We start from the raw sequence: 22,257 nt of genomic DNA on the forward strand, positions 1-22,257 counted from the left end.
AGACACTCAGGTTTTTCCACAGTTTCGTACCGGAGCTCTGAGCAGTCATACTGCTCCCTTACATACAGTGCTACTCCCCCACCTTTTCTGCCCTGCCTGTCCTTCCTGAACAGTTTATAACCATCCATGACTGTACTCCAGTCATGTGAGTTATCCCACCAAGTCTCTGTTATTCCAATCACGTCATAATTCCTTGACATCACCAGGACCTCCAGTTCTCCCTGCTTGTTTCCAAGGCTTTGTGCATTTGTATATAAGCACTTGAGATAACCTGTTGATCGCCCCTCATTCCCAGTATGAGGCAGGAGCCCTCCCCTCTCAGACATTCCTGCCTGTGCTTCCTCCCGGTATCCCGCTTTCCCACTTACCTCAGGGCTTTGGTCTCCTTCCCCCGGTGAACCTAGTTTAAAGCCCTCCTCACTAGGTTAGCCAGCCTGCTGGCAAAGATGTTCTTCCCTCTCTTCGTAAGATGGAGCCCGTCTCTGCCCAGCACTCCTCCTTCATGGAACACCATCCCATGGTCAAAGAATCCAAAGCCTTCTCTCCGACACCACCTGCGTAGCCATTCGTTGACCTCCACGATTCGACGGTCCCTACCCAGGCCTTTTCCTTCCACGGGGAGGATGGACGAGAACACCACTTGCGCCTCCAACTCCTTTATCCTTCTTCCCAGAGCCACGTAGTCCGCAGTGATCCGCTCAAGGTCATTCTTGGCAGTATCATTGGTGCCCACGTGGAGAAGCAGGAAGGGGTAGCGATCCGAGGGCTTGATGAGTCTCGGCAGTCTCTCCGTCACATCACGAATCTTAGCCCCTGGCAAGCAGCAGACTTCTCGGTTTTCCCGGTCAGGGCAGCAGATAGATGACTCAGTCCCCCGGAGGAGAGAGTCCCCGACCACCACCACCCGCCTTCTCCTCTTGGGAGTGGTGGTCGTGGAACCCCCAACCTCAGGACATCGCATCTCATGCCTCCCAACCAGCGGGGTCTCCTTCTGCTTTCTCCCCCCAGACATATCATCTGGTCCACTCTCCGCAATGGTACCTGTGGAGAGAACATGAAAGCGGTTAGTTACCTGTGTCTGTGTTACTGGAACCCGGACATTCCGCTTACCTCTTCTGGAGGTCACATGTTGCCAAGCTTCTTCACTGGCCTCTTGGCTCCTCTGTGCAACCTGCTCTATATCTTTAGAGCTTTGTGCCCCTAGAAGGCTATCCTGAGTTTGGTCCAGAAAATCCTCAGTCTCTCGTATACAACGCAGGGTCGTTACCTGTTGCTCCAGACCTTCAATCTTCTCTTCCAATATGGAGACCAGGGTCCATATTCTGCTGTTCTCCTTTCCTCCCTGTGTCAGGATCCTGAACTCGACCATCTCATGGTCACTGCCTCCCAGGTTCCCATCCACTTTTGCTTCCCCTACCAATTCTTCCCAGTTTGTGAGCAGCAGGTCAAGAAGAGCTCTGCCCCTAGTTGGTTCCTCCAGCACTTGCACCAGGAAATTGTCCCCTACACTTTCCAAAAACTTTCTGGATTGTCTGTGCACCGCTGTATTGCTCTCCTAGCAGATATCAGAGTGATTGAAGTCTCCCATTAGAACCAGGGCCTGCGATCTAGTAACTTCCGTGAATTGCCGGAAAAAAGCCTCGTCCATCTCATCCCCCTGGTCCGGTGGATGTATAGCAGACTCCCACCACGACATCACCCTTGTTGCTCACTCTTCTAAACTTAATCCAGAGACTCTCATGTTTTTCTGCAGTTTCATACCGGAGCTCTGAGCAGTCATACTGCTCCCTTACATACAATGCAACTCCCCCACCTTTTCTGCCCTGCCTGTCCTTCCTGAACAGTTTATATCCATCCATGACAGTACTCCAGTCATGTGAGTTATCCCACCAAGTCTCTGTTATTCCAATCACATCATAATTCCTTGACTGTGCCAGGACTTCCAGTTCTCCCTGCTTGTTTCCCAGGCTCCTTGCATTTGTGTATAGGCACTTGAGATAACTCGCTGATCATCCCTCTTTCTCAGTATGAGGCAGGAGCCCTGCCCTCTCGTGCTTCCTCCCGGTATCCCACTTCCCCACTTACCTCAGGGCTTTGGTCTCCTTCCCCCAGTGAACCTAGTTTAAAGCCCTCCTCACTAGGTTAGCCAGCCTGCTTGCGAAGATGCTCTTCCCTCTCTTCGTTAGGTGGAGCCCGTCTCTGCCTAGCACACCTCCTTCTTGGAACACCATCCAATGGTCAAAGAATCCAAAGCCTTCTCTCCGACACCACCTGCGTAGCCATTCGTTGACTTCCATGATTCGATGGTCTCTACCCAGGCCTTTTCCTTCCACAGGGAGGATGGACGAGAAGACCACTTGCACCTCAAACTCCTTTATCCTTCTTCCCAGAGCCACGTAGTCTGCAGTGATCCGCTCAAGGTCATTCTTGGCAGTATCATTGGTGCCCACGTGGAGAAGCAGGAAGGGGTAGCAATCCGAGGGCTTGATGAGTCTCGGCAGTCTCTCCGTCGTGAATTCTAGCTCCTAGCAGACTTCTCAATACAATATGGTATATTAAGGAATATGCAGCATATCAGTGGAAGTGCAAGGTAGTAGAAAAGTGAAAAGGTCAACCTAAGGTTGGATTCTTCCACAGAAGTATGAGTAATTCCCATTCTCTTCAATGAGTGTTACTCATATCTTTGGGTAGAATTCATGTGGTTCATTTGTAATCATCCATACTGCTTTGCAGGAAACCTACATTTGGATTTCCCATACTAGTCTTTCTTTGGCCAGCATGGACCAAAAAATCTTAAAGCAACATGCTTAACCTTGGTAAAGGAAGTGTTCTGGAGTCCCTGCTGCTCAGTTAAGGAGCAATGGTAAAGCAAGAAGTTTATCTAATCCTTTACGATTAGAAGGATTGTGACAGAGAGATTAAAACTTGATGTGTAGATGAAAAGGGAAATACTGGGGAAACCTCAAATTTATCAAAGACATTGATCACCTGAGGAAGTCAGAGTTTACATTGAGGAAAGTAATAATGCAGTATAAAACATTTCAAATGGCTTGACATACAAGCAGATAAAATTGTCTGCATAGGAACATTCTTTTAGGAGATACCTTGAAAACCATCCTTATCTTAATATTTAAGTTTTACTTCAGTGGTTTGTAAGAAGAAAAGTTTAGATACAAATTTAATTAGTCATGCATTTATCCAAATGCTTAAGTGTCAAATGCAAAGAACTATGCATCTATGCTCAGGGATACCTGAATGATTTTGAATTATTACTGCCCTTTCAGGATGTGCATTGCTTGGTACATTGAAAAAGTTTGACAAGTTTGAGTAGCAAATTTTATCAGTAAAGAGGATCACATTGCCATTCTGCATATATTTCTAAAAGCTTTTATATTTTTACAGGTATTCTGTACCAGTCTTGAAAACTCAACATTTTAATGTAATCATAAATGTCGCAAAGAGCCACTTACACAATTCCTCAGTGCAGCATGAATTTTAATTTTCAATGACTTTATTGAGAATGTTGTGTAAATTTTACAATGAGAAACTTTAACTGCTGTTACACAACTTGCAAATATTTCAAACATGACAGCAATCTTCTATTTTTTTGAATTTTTCTGTTCCATGTTCAGGTCTTGGGATGGATTTTCTTCCTTAGCTTCATTTTCATCTTCCTATAAAACAAAATAAAAAAGCATTACTGGAGTTGCTGAAGAGACATACATTCTGCAGAGCTGTTCGTATGTTAAAAAAAACAAACAAAAAAACCCACATATAGAAACAAACCTGTCCATACCTTTCTTTGAGACTCTTTTACATGACTTATAAACCCTGACATTACAATAAGTACACAATTTTAATGATTAGAAATGTGATCTTAATCAAAAGTTAAATAGAAATTTTTTACCTGCACTGTCAACTAATTTAGTTGCTTTGAGACTCATTACAAAAAGAAAGAAACCTCTAAAACATAAAAGGTGAAATTTGATGATATTTAAACTTTTGTAGTGGATGCTATTTCATACCTCCCCTTAGTTCTTGACCAGAGGTTTCCACGAAATTGCTTTTTAAATGCAAGAACTGTCTTCACTGTCCTAGAAATTACTTTTGAATAGCATCTGCCATTGAAAAATGTTTCATTTTTTTTTAGACCAGATACGTTTACTTCACCATTTGATAAAAGACAATAAATTTAACTTCAGAGACACTTTATGTGCTGCAGCATCGTATTTTTGTCCCATCTAGCATATTTTCTTGACAGGTCTGCCAATTTTCCAATTACTTGTACCACCATATGTTATCTGAAGATCAGTCAGGTCTAAAATAGGAAACATGAGCATGTCAGGCAGCAGCATGCTTACAATATTCTACAGCTTCAACTCCAGGAGTAGGGCTCATAATTCACTGTGAGCTCCTCTGGAGCATATTGAATAAAGAAGTGACATCATAATGCCTGCTTCCATAAGAATGAATAGTATCTTGTGTCCAATACGAAATGTTGATCTCCGAAGTATAAATAAAAATATTTCATGGGACATCTCAACAGAAACAGTCCTGCAAACACATTCACAGTACAGACTGTCCCTATCTTCATACTGTTTGCATTTTGTTTTAAAAACAAGAAATCTTACTCAGTCTCAATAAAAAAGAAACAAATTACACTGAAATGTGGGTGATATAAAGTGCTCTGGTTTACATGAAAACCCATTGCCAGGGATCAACGGTAGATAACCACTGCTACACAGAGGGAGGATTGTGTAATGGTTGGAATCCTAGCCTAGGTACAAGAGATCTACGTTGTTTCCTGTTCTGCCTCAGGCTACCTGCGTGACCTTGGGAAAGTCACTTTGTCTCTCAGTGCTTCAGTTCCCCGTCTGTAAAATAGAAATAACAGCACTTTCCTAATTCACTGGTTTGCTGAGCATAAAAATATTAAATATTCTGAGGTGCTCAAATACTATGGTAATGGGGCAACATAAGCCCATAAGACAGATAAACAGAGTATCAATGGAAACTACCTAGCTAAGTAATTATGGCCATGCATTTCACTATACATAACATACATTTGCAGAGTTAGCTGTTCTATTTAGAAAGTACATAATACATTCTGCACATAAATCTCCCTCACACACACACACACACACACACACACACACACACACACACACACACACACACACACACCCCTTGAAAGAAACATTTTGATTTACATTGCTTACTAAGGACCAAATGCAAATACATTCACTTTCATGAGCTAATTTTGCCAAGCAATTTCCATCCTGGTGAGAATGGAGTCCATGGAGTCCTCAGTCTCAGAGAGATGGAGATACCATGAAATTTTTCACACAACACACAGTCAACATGTTGAACTCCTTCCCAGAGGATGTTGTGAAGACCATAATAGAGTTCAAAAAAGAACTAGATAAATTCATGGAGGATAGGTCCATCAATGGCTATTAGCCAGGATGGGCAGGGATGGTGTCCCTAGCCTCTGTTTGCCAGAAGCTGAAAATTGGCGACAGGGGATGGATCACTTGATGATTATTTGTTCTATTCATTCCCTCTGGGGCACCTGGCATTGGCCACTGTTGGAAAACAGGATACTGGGCTAGATGGACCTTTGGTCTGACCCAGTATGGCCGTTCTTATGTTCTTAGAAGTCTCATATAGATATTGCTGAGAAGGGATGTGTACTGAGCTCAGAGGCACCTCATCAGCCCAGGCAAGTGAGGCGCAGCCTAATAAAGAATTCCCAAAAGCTACCAAATACATTTTGCATATTCTTTTTTATGTAATTGATAGATATATACAGATTTAAGGACAAATTGTGATTTGATTAAAATGTCACAACTCATTCTCTCCAGCAGTGAAACGCAACACTAGAAAGTTTGTAGAACATACTGCTGTGTGAGGATCAACTCTTGGTATAGGTAATAGTGCTCCAAGAAGCTGCCTCGTTACCATGGCAAATTACCAGACCCAGGAGTCACTTTATAAGGGCATTGCTGTGGTCACTACCACTTGATGAAGCCATGGCAGAATTGTAGCAGCGAGGCACAGGCTGCAGGGTTTTTTCTGCGGGATGCGGCGGGGGAGAGATGGGTAGGACTGCCACCTATCCTGATTTTACCCAGTTTTTGGCTTCTGTGTCTGGGTGCCATTTAGGATTGCCAGGTGCCCAGTTTTCAGAAACCTGGGTCCCAAGCCAAGAGTCCAGTTACTGCAGAGTGGAGGGAGGTACTGGGTCATTAACCCATGCCAGCCCCTGCTCAGCCAGGGTCACCTCCTACTTGCAAGCAGACGCCTTTAGACGATTCAGGGAGTGACGGGGGATGGGTGAGAGAGGAGTAAGTGAAGGGTGCTGGGCCTTGGGGGGAATAGGCGGAGAAGGGGGCAGGGCCTCAAGGGAAGAGGTGGAGCATGGGCAGGGTCTTGGGGGTGACCAGCAATTAGAAAGGTGGCAACCCTAGGGATGGGGTCTGAGCCCTACACCTCCACCATTGCCCTGCCGGTGCTTGACCAATGTGGGCCATAAGCAGGAATATTTTGGCTCCCCCACACCACACATACTAATAATGAATAGGGGGTCCCCTTGAGCTGCCTGGGGCCCTTGGCAATTGCTTAGTCTGCTTATGCCTAGTGCTGGTTCTACCCCACACGGCAGGCCCCATGTGTGTGCATGAGAAGCTGCCACCAAGCCCCATACCAGTTCAAACAGCAGTGGTGGCTCCCAAGTCTGCCTGCTGCTCCTTCGCTATAAATAAGGTTAACTTTTAATAGCTACTACATTATATCTGCTGTGTGTGTGTGTAAATAACTATTTTGTGATTTGTGCTTCACTTGTCAAAAAACTCATGAGCTGCCACTGGCTGAGCCTTGTGAGACGCATAATGGTTCAGATAAGAAGACTGTTCGTGGATAGGATGTGTGCACCCTCCTGGTTCATTTGATTTAGTTCACTGGAGAAACATAGTGACCTGTTGTGGTGTTATGAGGAAATAACTGTTTTAGGGCTATCTTGACAACAGGTTCAGTTATCTGGTAATGCGCTAACAAACAATGCTCTTTGTTATTAATTATTTGGTCTTGTGGGTGGGCTACTTTGGTGCTACAGCCTATGGAATCAGTAGCTTCTGGAGATGAATTACTATAGTTTGCTTGGTTTGATGCAATTATGAAAGAAGTATCCCCTTTACTTCTGTTTTAAGCAGAGAATGATGTGCCCAAAACACTTCCAAGGTTTAACCTCATGCTGAAGATAAAGGATAGCCTGGGACTAGAAACAACCGTGGAGAAGCCCATGGTCACATGATGACTATGAGTCTTGAGCTAATGTGTAAAATGTGTTGTCTGCATGAGTGCTGAAGACAATAAATCGTGAGGAATTAAAAAACAAAGTTTAGTAGAAGCTCTGCATCCGATGAAGTGAGCTGTAGCTCACGAAAGCCTATACTCAAATAAATTTGTTAGTCTCTAAGGTGCCACAAGTACTCCTTTTCTTTTTGAGTTCTTCTAGGCAGACAAGCAAGATGTTTCATTTCTGGGTGACTCATCTGTAGGGGAGCTGCAAGTTAACATCACACATTTGTAAATTTTTAAAGAATTGTCCAAAGGTTCACCATTTTTCTAGTGCATGTGACTTTTACCCCCAAACAACCTGTCTCCCTTATTCTTAATCCTTTCCTGGTTGCCAGCATCCAACACTTACTCCTGCCCTGACATACCCTCTCCCAACTCTTCGCCACATACTCCTCCTGTGATCCTACTTCTGAGCTCTTGCACATCTAATACTTCTGAGCTCTTGCACATCTAATGAAGAAGCAGACAGAGGCTTACAGGCAGGAACTACAGGCAAAGAAGAGGGTAACCTCACTTGCCATCCTCTCTGAGACCCAAGGGAGGGATAGGTATCGGGGGATTTTTATTATCTCCAAGGGCAAACAAGAAGTTGTGAAAATTTCACTTTGTGCAAGCACAAATGGTAAAGGTAAAAATGATATGAATTTGTAGTGAGTTTTTAGCATCACTGGAACAAATTAAGCTGCTTTGTGCCAGCTCCCCTTTATTTCTCTATGGAGTGCTTTAACTTTAACCTAGAGGGACCACCTCTAGAAGGTAGTTAATTCCATATTCATTCAGTCCGTGGCCTCTCTGCTGAGACTGACATGGGTGCTAATTAATGTCAACTGCGATAGCAATTTTTGTGATGTGCATTCCTATTAATTTGGAAGTTATATGTGATTGCCAGGTTACTTAGAATGGATCTGGACCAGCATTCCAGATATATTAACAATCCCCTGACCTGGCAGGTCCAACTATCCCTTCAGTTTGTTAACTGGCTATTACAGTAAAATTATAGTTTCTATGCAATTTTTGAAAACACGATTTCTTGTACTTCAGGAATATTTCTTATTATATACAGAGTATTTAACTGGTTGTAGTTTCTAAAGTCATTCACAATATTTGAATTCTCAGCTAAGTGGACTATTTAGCCTAATTATCAAAAAGTGATGTTGAATAGACTGAAGATTAAACATGTTTAATGTATTTGCTTTACTAATTACCACCTACAGTTATACAGCTTCTCATCATTAAGGAACCCACACTATATAGAGTGCATATATAGGGTTCACTCACCAACAATTGAAACACACCAACTGTTCTATACTAGCAAGACTGAGTTTTCTCATGAGAGACAGTGAAGAGGCATTTTTGCAGGGCAAATCTTAGGTGGGAACAATAATTACCCAATAGAAAGTCTTTTATTTTTAAGTTAACATTCAAAACCAGTCCAGGTTGGCAGACAACGTTCATACCATTGGTGGCTATTTAGTGGCTTCTGGTAAATGGTCACATGCTAGTTTCCAATGGACAGCTGCTCTGCCATCACAAAATTCATCCTCATAACTAGCATTAGTGATTCACATTTCTACTATTTTCCTTTTGATTATTTTAACCATCCTGTTTATAGCCTAGTATACTCTAATAGATTTTTAAACTGTACAGGCTTTAGAAAAGCTTGAGATGGAATATTCTCATATTAGGTTCATATGTAAAAAGATTGACATAATTGTTACTAATAGATGGCAAAGATCAAATTCACCCTAGTTTCTACCGTTTTCACCTCCTGATAACAACAGGTCAAAATTCTGAAAAAGCCCATGTGAACAAATGTCTTGCAATAGTCTCAGAAAAAAATCCTTTAACCCAGGCTCTGGTGGCTTGTAAGAGAGAACTAGTTCTAGAGCTAATGCTCTGTTCCAAGATTGTAATCCCACCTATACCTAGGAGTTCCACTTCAGGGGCAGACAGTAACTTCTCTCTGGCTCACTGCAATTGCTACAATGACATCTCAGATGGCAACGTCTCCCAGGTCATTCCAGGTGTGGTTCATATGGTAACCAACATCCTGGATTGCAGTAATAAATGAAATTGGGAGCCAATGCAGAGCACACGTATTATGAGTTTAATGGTAATTTAAGTTAACAGCACCAAAATATATGAAGTATATTTACATTTAACAGCCCTAGGATTACTTTCACATTGGAATAAATTAAGATTACTTGTCTGTATTTGCTGTTCTTTTATGGTTGTGATAATAACAGATCAAACTCCTCCGTCTACACTCAGTAATTGGGATCTGATGGCTCAGACTGATAAACTGGGTCCAAGAAGTTAAAAATAGGGGCCTAAATCCATATTTTAAAAGTTGAGAAAGGGAGAGAAGGAGGTATGGCCATGCAAATTGGGGGCATAGGCAGCATGTCATACCCACAACTATCCTTAGACCAAAGAAAAGTGACAGGAAAAATTGGTCAGATAGAGTTGGTGAGAAATTGCATTACAACCACAATCCTTGGAGAATTATAGGTACCAGTATGTTATTTTCACTTCTACAAAGCTGCTAATTATGACAGAATCACCTCCTAGAAAATAAAAAGCTTAAAGGGTGTCTTCTTTACTGAACACATGTGAGCATGTATAAAAATAAAAGCAAAATGAACTCTCATAAATTCATGTCATCTCGAGCCCCTTTACAGGGAAGGGTGAGAGTAAGAAAAAGCTGCAGTTCATATATAAGAAAGAACACCATACAGAGTTTTGAGTGTTCCTTTTTTTATCCCTTTGACTCAAAAACATGTCACTTTCTTTACGTTCCCATTAGCTGGCTATCTGAACTCTTGAAGAAAAAAAAGGAATCAGACAGTTACTAACTTCACAGGAAATTAGAGACAATTCTATATATAGAACATATCATACAGCATCCATCTATTCAGTGTGCTATGAGACACAATGTTATAGATTTGTGCTCTAAAGCATACCTATAATTTGCCCTTCTGTATATGTAATATGAAAGAACTCTAAACCTACAGTTTCATGACAAAGAATAGTAAGGAATGTGTCGTTATGTATCAAGAAGGAGAGACAGACATCTAAATACCCTACCTATTTCTACTACACAGAAATATCTAATAGGATAAGGATACCAATTTCGTGATGCACAAAATTTAAGCTAGATTAAAAGCCCAACAGGTAGCTACTAGTATAATATTATGGACATCCCAACAAGGGGGAAAGTAACATCTGACCTGCAATACAGTAGTACAACAAAGAATGTCTAAAAACTTAATTGTGGAAAGGCATATTCTAGAACTTGACTGTGGAAGAACTATCATGATTTGTGGATTAAGGTACTATTCAGCATTAGTAAGGGTGTCAGGGTGGCCACTACAATTAGACTCCAAAGATATCAAAAATATAGAGTACTTCCAACTTTTAACAACCAAAAAGTATTGAAAATTGACTAGTTAGTGGCTAGAAACCTAACAGAAAAAGAGTACTTGCTCTATTCAAGAGCAAGGAAAATAATCCTGGTATATTCTCCTAAAGAATGAAAGATGTTACACAGAGAAAACACATAAATAGAAGAACTGTGGAGCTGTTCATCCTGACAGTTCATCTGACCTGGATCTTATGGAGGTCATAAGCACACCACAGGAGCATTGTGAAGCTCGATCAAAATATGCCCTTTCTGATTAACATGCTAATACAGGCAGTGCAGGGTAACTCACCACTGGAGTAGGGGTGGAATAGGCCATCTCAGCAGAAACAAAGCAGCTTTACACATTGGTGTACATTGAAGACAATCAATGAAGGGACTTGATGCAGATGAGGTCCTTGGGAACCTATCTTTGCTATCACTGTTGCAAGACACTGCTGCACTGAGTGTCAAGAGGCACTAAAGCCTAGAATCGGGAATGGCCTTGAGTTTTAAGTTTGTCAAAGCAACAATTTCTGAGTGGCCTCTGAAATTCATTACAAGGTATTGATAAGTGCCCAGCTCAAGACATGATGGTCCCCTAATTCAAACAGTGCTGAAGCATGCAACCCTTTTCCAGCTTGCACATAATACTACCTACTTCTATAATTTTGACACAACTGTTCATTTAAATAAGTATGGCTACTCACTAACACTAGCCATACAGAAGTATCTACATATCCTGTATGCATAAGATATGCAAGTACCACACTGAATGGTACTTAAAATCTTTTGTTTCCATTTCTCCTTAACTTTTTTTGTTTTTACTGGAGCACTTAAGGTTCAGTAGCAGTTCTTTTCAGAGCAAAGTGACTATCTGAGAACATTCCTTTACTAAAATCTGAGCTATAATATTTATATCATTAAAGTCTGAGATAGAAGCCAGATATTTTATCAGTTACATCACACAGACTCTGTTAATCAAAACATCACTGAGATGAAGGTAAAAATCTATCTTTAAACATTTTCAAGGTTATTCCCACATACCTCATCAGGAAGGGATTTCAGAAGCTGCTGTGGTTTTTCTTTTTGTGTTAAATTCCTATTTATTTTCAGCATAAAAGGCCAAATTTGGAGAAAAGTGGCTACAGATTCAGAGATAAATTAATCTAACTAGTAAGCCAGCAAAGACAGAGACCATCATGTGCTGAAGTGCACAAGCTATTTTTCTTCCAAAACCTGTTATCTTCTCAAAACGTATAACTGACAAATCTTATAAAGAAGGGTAGTACAGGAATATGGAATATTACTAGAACAGTTCTTTACCAGTGGATATTAGAAGCAAATATAAATTTCTTATGATAGATGGCAGGTTTGTCTCTGCAGCTATGCAGTGATAAGGCAGCTGTTTGTTTCCCAAGGAAAGGAGACCCTTGCTACATGGATCATTTTCACAGTGACAGCCTCGACAAGTTTGACATTTGCTTCATGAAGTATTCTGAAGCAGCCATCAAGAAAATACACCCGCTGGGATCACTGGAAAGCTGACAATCTTACCTTTTAATGCATATCTCCATTAATTCTTACTGTCAAACCCCACCAATTTCCTACAACAAAATCTTTGCAGATCTGATATAATGGAAGCTATGAATGAACTAACCAATTTAATGTAAGCAAACATGACATCAATTAACTGATTGCAGTTCCCTGACTTCATTTTGTTCAGTAAAAAGAGAAAAGCTAAAGGGATGATGAATATTGTTTCCAAAGGAGTACCTAAATTATGTAGTAAATAGCATCGTACTCTAGGTGGCAATGCAAGACCAAGAAAATTATTTTTCTAACAAAGAGCTTATTTAAGATTTACAAGCAGCTGCATGTTTATGTCAAAACAAACCCCTTTAACTTATAATCGTACAAGAACTTTAAGTATTTAAAATAGTTTGTCAGTGTTCCGTATTTTCCATCTATTTGCTTTAATTTTGATTAAAGAGATAAATGCGCCATTGCAAGATTCCTTACAGCCAAATTTCACTTAATGCTCACTATAGCACTAGGATTTTATGCCAGCTTTCAAACCCTCCATCTGTTTCTCCCTCTTCATACGAGGCAGCCATTCCATTCAGTGGCCCCTTTGGCTGACTGCCACTGCAGTTGGTATTTTCAGCTGGGTAGGTGATGCTTGGAACCAAATAGTTGTCTTACAAGTTAAGCTGATTCTAATTGTAGAAAGTATTAAGAAAATGTTTGTTCTTTAGCCATCTGAATCTGCCTTAACTTTTGAAAGCATTAGATTTACATACTTTAAACCTTATGAACAAACGCTTATATAGTATTATGGATCTAAAAGACAACTATTAACTAAATGCAAAATGACTTAAGAAACATTGCCCTGTCTGTGTACAAAGGTATTCTCCATTAATTTTCTCTTAAGTCTTGGAGTGTGTACTTGTTTTAACTTCCAAGCAAGAATTTGGCATTATTATGAGTATACTTGCAAAAAGCCATCTTCTAACCATTCAGTTTCACATTCACATATGCAGCTATACAATCAATCAATAATATATTTTTATATTAATGTGATATCATCAGTAGATTTTTTATGAAGTAGAAAAGCACGATCAAAGGAGCTTCAGTTTCTATATTACCTGAACGTTACATTGCTAAATAAAGAATAATCATCCATAGACTATCAATGCATGTGTTAAAACTATTTCTAAAAAGTACAGTACTTTCAGTCCTTTATTTATTCCAATTAAATTCTCTTCATCTAAATTGTACATCTGCTACAGTAGAGTGAATCTTCAACCTTTTTGTGCTTATATTCTTGATGCTAAGAGCAAGTGCAGCTATATGGTGTACTTATAATAGGTGTACAAGGACAGAAAGCTGCTAAATCCCCACACTGAAGAGTTAATATTTTATTCTAACCTATTCCATTTTTTAAAAAATCCCATTTAATTAAAATCCTTAAGAAGTTATTTTCAACTGTTCATGCTTTTTTAACTACTTTCCTAAATAAGCCTGAGTATACAGTCTTTTAGCAAGAGGTCTCAACACTATTTTAATTCTCTTCAAAATACTTAATGACATTAAAAAGCAAAGCATATGCAGATACATAATATAAAATACTTCCTCAAACTATAGTCAAAAATTTTATAGACCTAAGACACACAAAAGAAATCACCTTAAATACCACTGAAGTGCATGTTTTAAACTGCAAGAGAAATTTAACATAATATCTCTGCATAATGCATTTATCTCAATAACTGAAAAAATATTGACCATAATGAATATGTTTTAGGTAAAATGAGCGCATTGCATGCTTCTGACCAAAATTAATTAGAGTTTTAATGTTTTACAATTCCACCATAATTCTTTAAATGGTGCATTTATTTCATAGTAATAAACACTCGGTTCATTAAGTAAAGTTCAAAATCCGTGTTATTCGCTACATTTAACAACCTTTGCCCCTTTTCTTCTGTATTTCTTGATTCAGTTTTCCAATGCATTGAATAAGCAATCGAGGAACCCAATTAAATTTCATGACTCTGCATATCTGGGAGTCTTATTTCATTTAATACAAAGGGCAATTAATCTACCGTTATACATTGAATTCTAACGTTAGTGGGCCATGATAAATACTGAAATGAACATACAGGAAATGCTTAATTAAATTACTGTAAAAAGCAGAACCAAAGTTTTCCTTGTGACAGGAGAAATGCATATTTAATTAGAAAAAAATCTAAAGACGGATTATGAATTTAAAGTAATTTGAGAACTCTTAGCAAACCCAGCTGAAATGTGTGCAGTACATGTGGCAGCTAACAATATGTGAAGAGAGATTTTCTCTCATTTTTCCCCTCCTCTCTTACTCTAAAATATGGTATCCTTATATGTAGTGAATACTGCAACATGGTGATGTCAGAAAACTACACAATAAAAGTCTTTGTATCTTTTGGAATGTATGTATTTTTAAATCAACCTATTAATGAAGAATGAGAGAAGGAGCAGAAACCTGTGGTGTTAGAGGGAGTGGAAAAGATATAGGAACATTCAAAGTCAAACATTCAGAGAAGGATAAGAAGAGGAAGACAAGATAGACTGAAGGAACAAATTTTTCTTTTTTTTTTTAAAACATGTATTACATGCAACTCCTGCCCACATAAATAATGGCTGTGCCATTCTCTCGTTATGACATGAACAAACCAACCTAGTTTTGCTCTTGTGATGTTATCAGAAACGCCAGCGGAATTACAGATTTATTATATTTATTATATATTGTACCGATCTGAGTATTTTACGTCTTCTTATTACTGGAAGCATTAATACTCCTTTAGCTAAAAGTTCCACTTACAAATCAATTGTGAGAGGATAGGCCAAATTCTGGCTGCCCAGTGCAAAAAATCCCTAGATGTTTTTTCACCCCTGCTCTAGTTCCCTCATCATAACCCATGTGGAAGACACCTTGAACTCCATCTGCAACATGTGCTGCAAGGGTCAAATTTGCCCACTAAAGTCAATGAGAGTTGTTTCACTAATTTCAATGTGCAATGGATCAGGTCCCAAAGAAGTATTCTAGGGCATGGACTAGCCCACATCTTTATGTATGTATATCCCTAATCTAGCAATGAAAACTATGAAAACCTTCCATGTCCCATGGTTTTAGTATGGGGCGGAGGTGGGAACATTGGCAATCAGAATGTGGATGTACTTTTGCAGCATCCGAGAGCCTCCAGGAAGTCAGAATTTGGACTTTCATATGTAGACTTAAAAACTACAAATACCTCATATTTAGGAAGAAACCTCCTCTTATCTATTTGAATTCAAGGGTCTACTTACAAAATTTCATTAAATCAAATACTTGTGAATATGATATGTCAAATACACTACTTTATATTTAAATGTATATAATACTCTATTACAAATAGTTTACATTTAATTTATCTTTTATTATAATGGTCTGTGAGGCAAGGAGCATGTCCACCTCTGTGTTAATGAGGGGCTATCATCCTGCTCTTATTGGGGTTTCTGTATATAATATAAATATTAGACAGACACCTGTTCATTATTATTGATCATCAGATCTTACAAGGGAAAGACAGAACCTTAATTTCAATGGGACTATTCACATATTCCAATTAAGCATGTAGGTGTGTTCTGAACTGAGATCTTAATAGTTTTTTTTAAAAACAGGCTCAGATTCAACTTTAAGGTAACATTAGGGGTCTTGCTTGAATCCCTGAGTAAGCCTGGAAAATCCATGTTCTAGTTAAAATTCGACTTGTGTTTCTGTGTCCTTAAAAGTCCCATGAATGCTTTTTTGTTGTTGTTTGATTCACAGGACGACTCTTTTACATTTAGGATTCTGTTCTGATCTATAGTTTAGTTTTGCTAAGTGTTAAAAATCAGCTGCATGTCTGTCTAGAAGCTGATTTTAGAAGGTATGTGGAAATACTCAATTATGTAAAAAATTTTAAAAAACAAGCCCTTTAGTACAGTTACTGCTGAAATTAATGAGCAGAGTAGGTTAGAGTTCCTACTTCTTATCCAGTGTATACAACACAAGCTTAAATATCTACTGAGGCACAAAATCACATTACATTCATATGAATTAAAAGTTATGTGCTATAATATTTTACTTATTCCTATAGTGCTTTGATAGACTTTATTTCAAAGCTGTAAGCAAATATACAATCCTAGGTAAAATGATCAGATTTGTTTGCTCTTAGATATCCTTCTCGCTTTCACAGATTTATTAATTAAAATGAAAAGAAATGAGGGGTTCAATCAATGTGCACTGTTTATTTACAGGTTTAAGAGTAGCAGCCGTGTTGGATGCATCCGATGAAGTGAGCTGTAGCTCATGAAAGCTTATGCTCAAATAAATTTGTTAGTCTCTAAGGTGCCACAAGTACTCCTTTTCTTTTTACTGTTTACTTAATTTGCTGAACTAGCCCTAAGTAAACAAAGGTTAGACAAACACGTTGCCTAAATAAAGATTAGACATGTATGTTAATATATATGTCCTACTGGATTATCGTAAACTGGAAGAAATTTATACACATCAAATAAGAACATTAAGTTAGGGCCACATCCTTTTCTCTGCTTCCATGAATGCAAGAAAGCCAAAAGAGCTGAAATCTGCAGTATGCTCCCATCTTCCCTGGGACATCACAGAAGCTTCTCCAACGAAGGTGTACAGGGTCCAGGTTCTGTGGGTTCGTTGGCAGGATTAGGGTGAGCAGCAGGTCTGTACATCCAGTTGGGAGATAATTCTGCTACAATCAGCATTAACTCTTGTAGCCTCTCCTCAGTGGTTGCCACTGTGCCTCTGAGGGGAAGGGAGTCAGGGAATGAAACTGCTGCCAGAGAGCGGCAAGGCTAATGGGGCACTTACAGAAAGGTACAGGGACTTCACAGATACCTTCATTTCTGCATGAATCATAGAATATCAGGGTTGGAAGGGACCTCAGGAGGTCATCTAGTCCAATCCCCTACTCAAAGCAGGACCAATCCCCAACTAAATCATCCCAGCCAAGGCTTTGTCTAGCCTGACCTTAAAAACTTCTAAGGAAGGAGATTCCACTACTCCCTAGGTAATGCATTCCAGTGTTTCCCCACCCTCCTAGTGAAAAAGTTTTTCCTAATATCCAACCTAAACCTCCCCCACTGCAACTTGAGACCATTACTCCTTCTTCTGTCATCTGCTACCAATGAGAACAGTCTAGATCCATCCTCTTTGGAACCCCCTTTCAGGTAGTTGAAAGCAGCTATCAAATCCCCCCTCATTCTTCCCTTCCGCAGACTAAACAATCCCAGTTCCCTCAGCCTCTCCTCATAAGTCATGTGTGCCAGTCCCCTAATCATTTTTGTTGCCCTCTGCTGGACCAATTTTTCCACATCCTTCTTGTAGTGTGGGGCTCAAAGCTGGACACAGTATTCCAGATGAGGCCTCACCAATGTCGAATAGAGGGGAATGTCTCTCGATCTGCTGGCAATGCCCCTACTTATACATCCCAAAATGCCATTGGCCTTCTTGGCAACAACGGCACACTGTTGACTCATATCCAGCTTCTCGTCCACTGTAACCCTTAGGTCCTTTTCTGCAGAACTGCTGCCAAGCCATTCGGTCCCTAGTCTGTAGCAGTGAATGGGATTCTTCTGTCCTAAGTGCAGGACTCTGCACTTGTCCTTGTTGAACCTCATCAGATTTCTTTTGGTCCAATCCTCTAATTTGTCTAGGTCCCTCTGTATACTATCCTTACCCTCCAATGTACCTACCTCTCCTCCCAGTTTAGTGTCATCTGCAAACTTGCTGAGCGTGCAATTAACACCATCCTCCAGATCATTAATGAAGATATTGAACAAAACAGGTCCGAGGACTGACCCTTGGGGCACTCCACTTGATACCGGCTGCCAACTAGACATGGAGCCATTGATCACTATCCATTGAGCCCGACAATCTTGCCAACTTTCTATCCATCTTATAGTCCATTCATCCAGCCCATACTTCTTTAACTTGCTGGCAAGAATACTGCAGGAGACCGCGTCAAAAGCTTTGCTAAAGTCAAGGAACAACATGTCCACTGCTTTCCCCTCATCCACAGAGCCAGTTATCTCATCATAGAAGGCAATTAGATTAGTCAGGCATGACTTGCCCTTGGTGAATCCATGCTGACTGTTCCTGATCACTTTCCTCTCCTCTAAGTGCTTCAGAATTGATTCCTTGAGGACCTGCTCCATGTTTTTTCCAGGAACTGAGGTGAGACTGACTGGCCTGTAGTTCCCAGGATCCTCCTTCTTCCCGTTTTTAAAGATGGACACTACATTAGCCTTTTTCCAGTCGTCCGGGACTTCCCCCGATCGCCATGAGTTTTCAAAGATAATGGCCAATGGCTCTTCAATCACATCCGCCAACTCCTTTAGCACTCTTGGATGCAGCACATCCGGCCCCATGGATTTGTGCTCGTCCAGCTTTTCTAAATAGTCCCAAACCACTTCTTTCCCCACAGATCCATGGATCCATCTATTGCCTTAGCGGACCAAATTCCTGATTCTCAGGAGTGCAAATCCTTCACCCACCAATGAATGAGTACTATGAATCTCTGTGTTGAAACTTATAGTTTCCTATGCACATTTTTCCATGTAGTGGTAATGCCTTAATTCTTATCCAGATATTTCTGTTAAAAATATTCCTTTGTGTGAGGAAAATAACTATGACACTATCCTACCATACATTTTATCTGAGACATTTCTACCATTGTCCAACTTAACAAAATATTGTAGCCTTTGAACTTTTTATCCCCATAATCTATTTCTAAAGCTGAAGTAAATCTATAATCCCCGCCCCTTACTCTTCATTTAATTTTCCCCTCCAGAGGAATCTTTCGTACAATTTCCTCCAAAGCTGTCCACAAATTTCCTTAAAGAGTATTATGGCAATCAATCACCAAGATTTTTCCCACATCCAGTTAACATGGACCTATTAAGTTTGTTGGACAGAATGGATCAGGAATACAACAATTCAGCTGTGGGGATGGAAATATGGAATAAATTTTTGACAGTGAGGGTAATTAGCCATTATAACAATTTACCAAAGGTTATGGTGGATTCTTCAACACTAGCAATGTTTTTCTAAAACATATGCCCTAGGAATTATTTAGGGGAAGTTCTGTGGCCTGTGTTGTACAAGAAATCAGACTATATGATCACAATAGTCCCTTCTGGTCCTGGAATCTATGAATCTATAAGCAGAGTAGGGAGGCTATGGATTTGGGAGTTGGTGTTGAGTTGTTTAAGAGGTAAGGGTTGTGGTTTCCTCCCCCATCACAGGGGTGCTGAGAGCCACTGAACCAAACTGTAAACCCTATATATGATGGAAACCACTTCAAGGCAGGGGGTGGGGCAGCACCCCTAGTTCTAATACCTATGCCCCCCATATTAATATGGTTTTCGTGTTTTCTTTAAATTCTATTACTTTACTTGAAAGTAATGCCTATAGCCCTGGTGTTTGTGGGGTCAGGACCCATATAAGTAGTAAATAAATAGAGAAGTTTGAGTCAACTATTAAATTTAATGTACCAAAGCTTAACTATTAATTGACTCAAAAATTTAAGAACTAAAGCAATATGTATTCAAATATAATAAATTCACTTCAATCTCCCTTCCAGTCCTCTGTGTTCTGATATCTAGTATTTTTGTATGTCACCATTCTATTCCTTGGGTAGGTTTGGGGAGTGAATATATTTGTGAGAATAGCAATTACACCTAACTAAGTCTTACTGTAGTTCTATGCTTTGTTTAAAAAACGGACAAATCTTCAATGCATACATTGTTTAAGCTTTGTATTATTACTTTCTGCACCACAAAAAGAATAAAGAATAAAATATCTTTAATATTCATGAATATTAAATACATTTTAATATTATACCAAAATAAATGTATGCCTACTGAAAACAATATAACACCCATTCATTTAAGCACTATTATAGGTAAAATTTACTTAGGGGAAATTTGTATAAGTAACATATGCCTCAAAAATTCACTATTAACCTTCACACAAAAAAATCTGTCAGTCAACATTTTCTAGTTAATCTGGAAGAAGACAAGTCACCTGTCAAGATGTCAAATCAAATCCAAAGGCAGACCTTGCCCTAGTCTAGACATCTGTGATGAAGAGGGCTCCTAACCTATATTTCTATGCATCTCTCTCTGATAAATCTAGAGACTGTTGTTCCACAATACTGGATCAAAGGTGTCTAGCAGTTTGAGATCAGCACACACACGCAAAACCTTGTTAAAAGATTTAGGGGAAAAAACACTTAGATGTGATTCAATTACTGTAAGGCAATAATGAAAAAAAATGATACCTAAAACTAGGCACAATTTGACTATAACTAATTAGAGTTCTGCTTTTTTATAGCAGTACAGCCCATTACAGAGCCCATATTATAAATCACTATTTAACATCATTAGGGAAAACTCTTCATGCAATTTGATCATTTCCATTCCTCCAAAATCTATTCACTCAGAAGATTTTTTTGCCTTACATATTGCAATATCTCAATGCCACTACTCTTCACAATGTATTAAGGGCAACATCATGCAAACACTTACACATATAACTTTAGAAACATAAGAGGTCCAAATGAACTCAAATGAGATCAGCACAAAGTTGTCCAATTTAATTCTGGTAATACTGACTTGAGAAAAGTTGTTCATATGAGCATCTGCAGGATTGGGTTCTAACTGAGCTCAATATTTATCTTGAACAGATGCATGGTAATGGATGTGGTTTAATCCTGTGGGTACTTAACAGAACTATGTTTTATAAGATCTTTCATAAAAGTGAACATTATTTTAGAGAGTTATTTTTGCCTGACTAGATTTTGTTTCACATCATCTCTCGTTTTCCTCAATATTTCCCTACAATGTTAAACTTGCTAAGTTAATATATTTTTATTATAAATACTATAGCATACCCGAGCATGATGCCCACATACTCAATTTACTTAGTCACCATCTATTTTTTTGTCATTGGCTTTTCTCATTTTGCATACATATGAGCTCAGGGAACCTGATATGAAGATTCCAAAAATGAGGGGGCATTTCATTTTTTTTTGGTTGTTCCCTTCTATACCTGACAGTTTAAGTGAATTTACATCCATCTTCTTTCCTGCTTAAGATCACAAAATAGAAAATTGAGTTGAAAGATCTATAATCCTATGGGGAAAAAAAGATTTGCATTTTTCTGGAGCAACTAGTCTCTGTAATCGATTCGCTGTACTTTTATTACTTGCATCTGATGGAACCTACGTGAACTGTGTTTCTCTCTCACATATTCATATCTCCATCAGTATAATAAAACAAGAAATGCGTAAGCATTTTACTTGCTACTGTAGCTTTTCCATTTGTTTTATACCATATTTAAATTTAGCAACAAACATATAATGATAGTGGTTGCTTAAAAGTAAAATAATAATTTAAAACATCTGATTATGATGAAAAGCAGCAAATACTGCATGTTAATATATATTGTTTCAAGCTGAATTTTAGTCTCTCTACAATGAACTGCTAATTTCCATAGCCCTGTGGTGCTCTCTTCACACACTTAACTGACACATCCATAGTGACACATTAATCATTGTGACTAAAGCTGGGCTAAGCTATTTTCAATTCACATAATTTCAAGAAAATAAAACATGTGGGATGATATTTCTAAGAAAGGGAAAAACTGTGACGTTTGTAGGCTATTCTCTCTCCAATTCCCTCAACTGACAGAAAAACTAGGCAAGACCTAAGCTGTGGAAGGTCTCTAGCTCCCTCCAAGACCTATATGTCCCCTTTTATAAATTTCCAGTACTGTGATGAGGTGTAACTCCCACCAGCCACCGGCCTTGCATGAAGCCACAGCAACCTGTTAAAATAAAATAATGGGTTCCAAAGCAACCCAAATAGATTGAATTATTTTCCAAATTTCTGTGCTGAGATTTCAT

General features: G+C 39.2%; 1 protein-coding gene across 1 annotated transcript in view; it reads right to left on the reverse strand.

The window, feature by feature from the left end:
- Window positions 1-3,493: 3,493 nt before the first annotated feature.
- Window positions 3,494-22,257, reverse strand: part of PHF14 (PHD finger protein 14) — a 321,061-nt gene continuing 302,297 nt past the window's right edge. The window contains exon 19 of the mRNA XM_038390501.2: window positions 3,494-3,674. Coding sequence (XP_038246429.1) covers window positions 3,600-3,674 — 75 coding nt within the window. The 3' untranslated portion in view covers window positions 3,494-3,599. The remainder of the gene's footprint in view (window positions 3,675-22,257) is intronic.

The sequence above is a fragment of the Dermochelys coriacea genome, chromosome 2, assembly GCF_009764565.3.
Source record: "Dermochelys coriacea isolate rDerCor1 chromosome 2, rDerCor1.pri.v4, whole genome shotgun sequence".
NCBI classification, from domain to species: Eukaryota; Metazoa; Chordata; order Testudines; family Dermochelyidae; genus Dermochelys; species Dermochelys coriacea.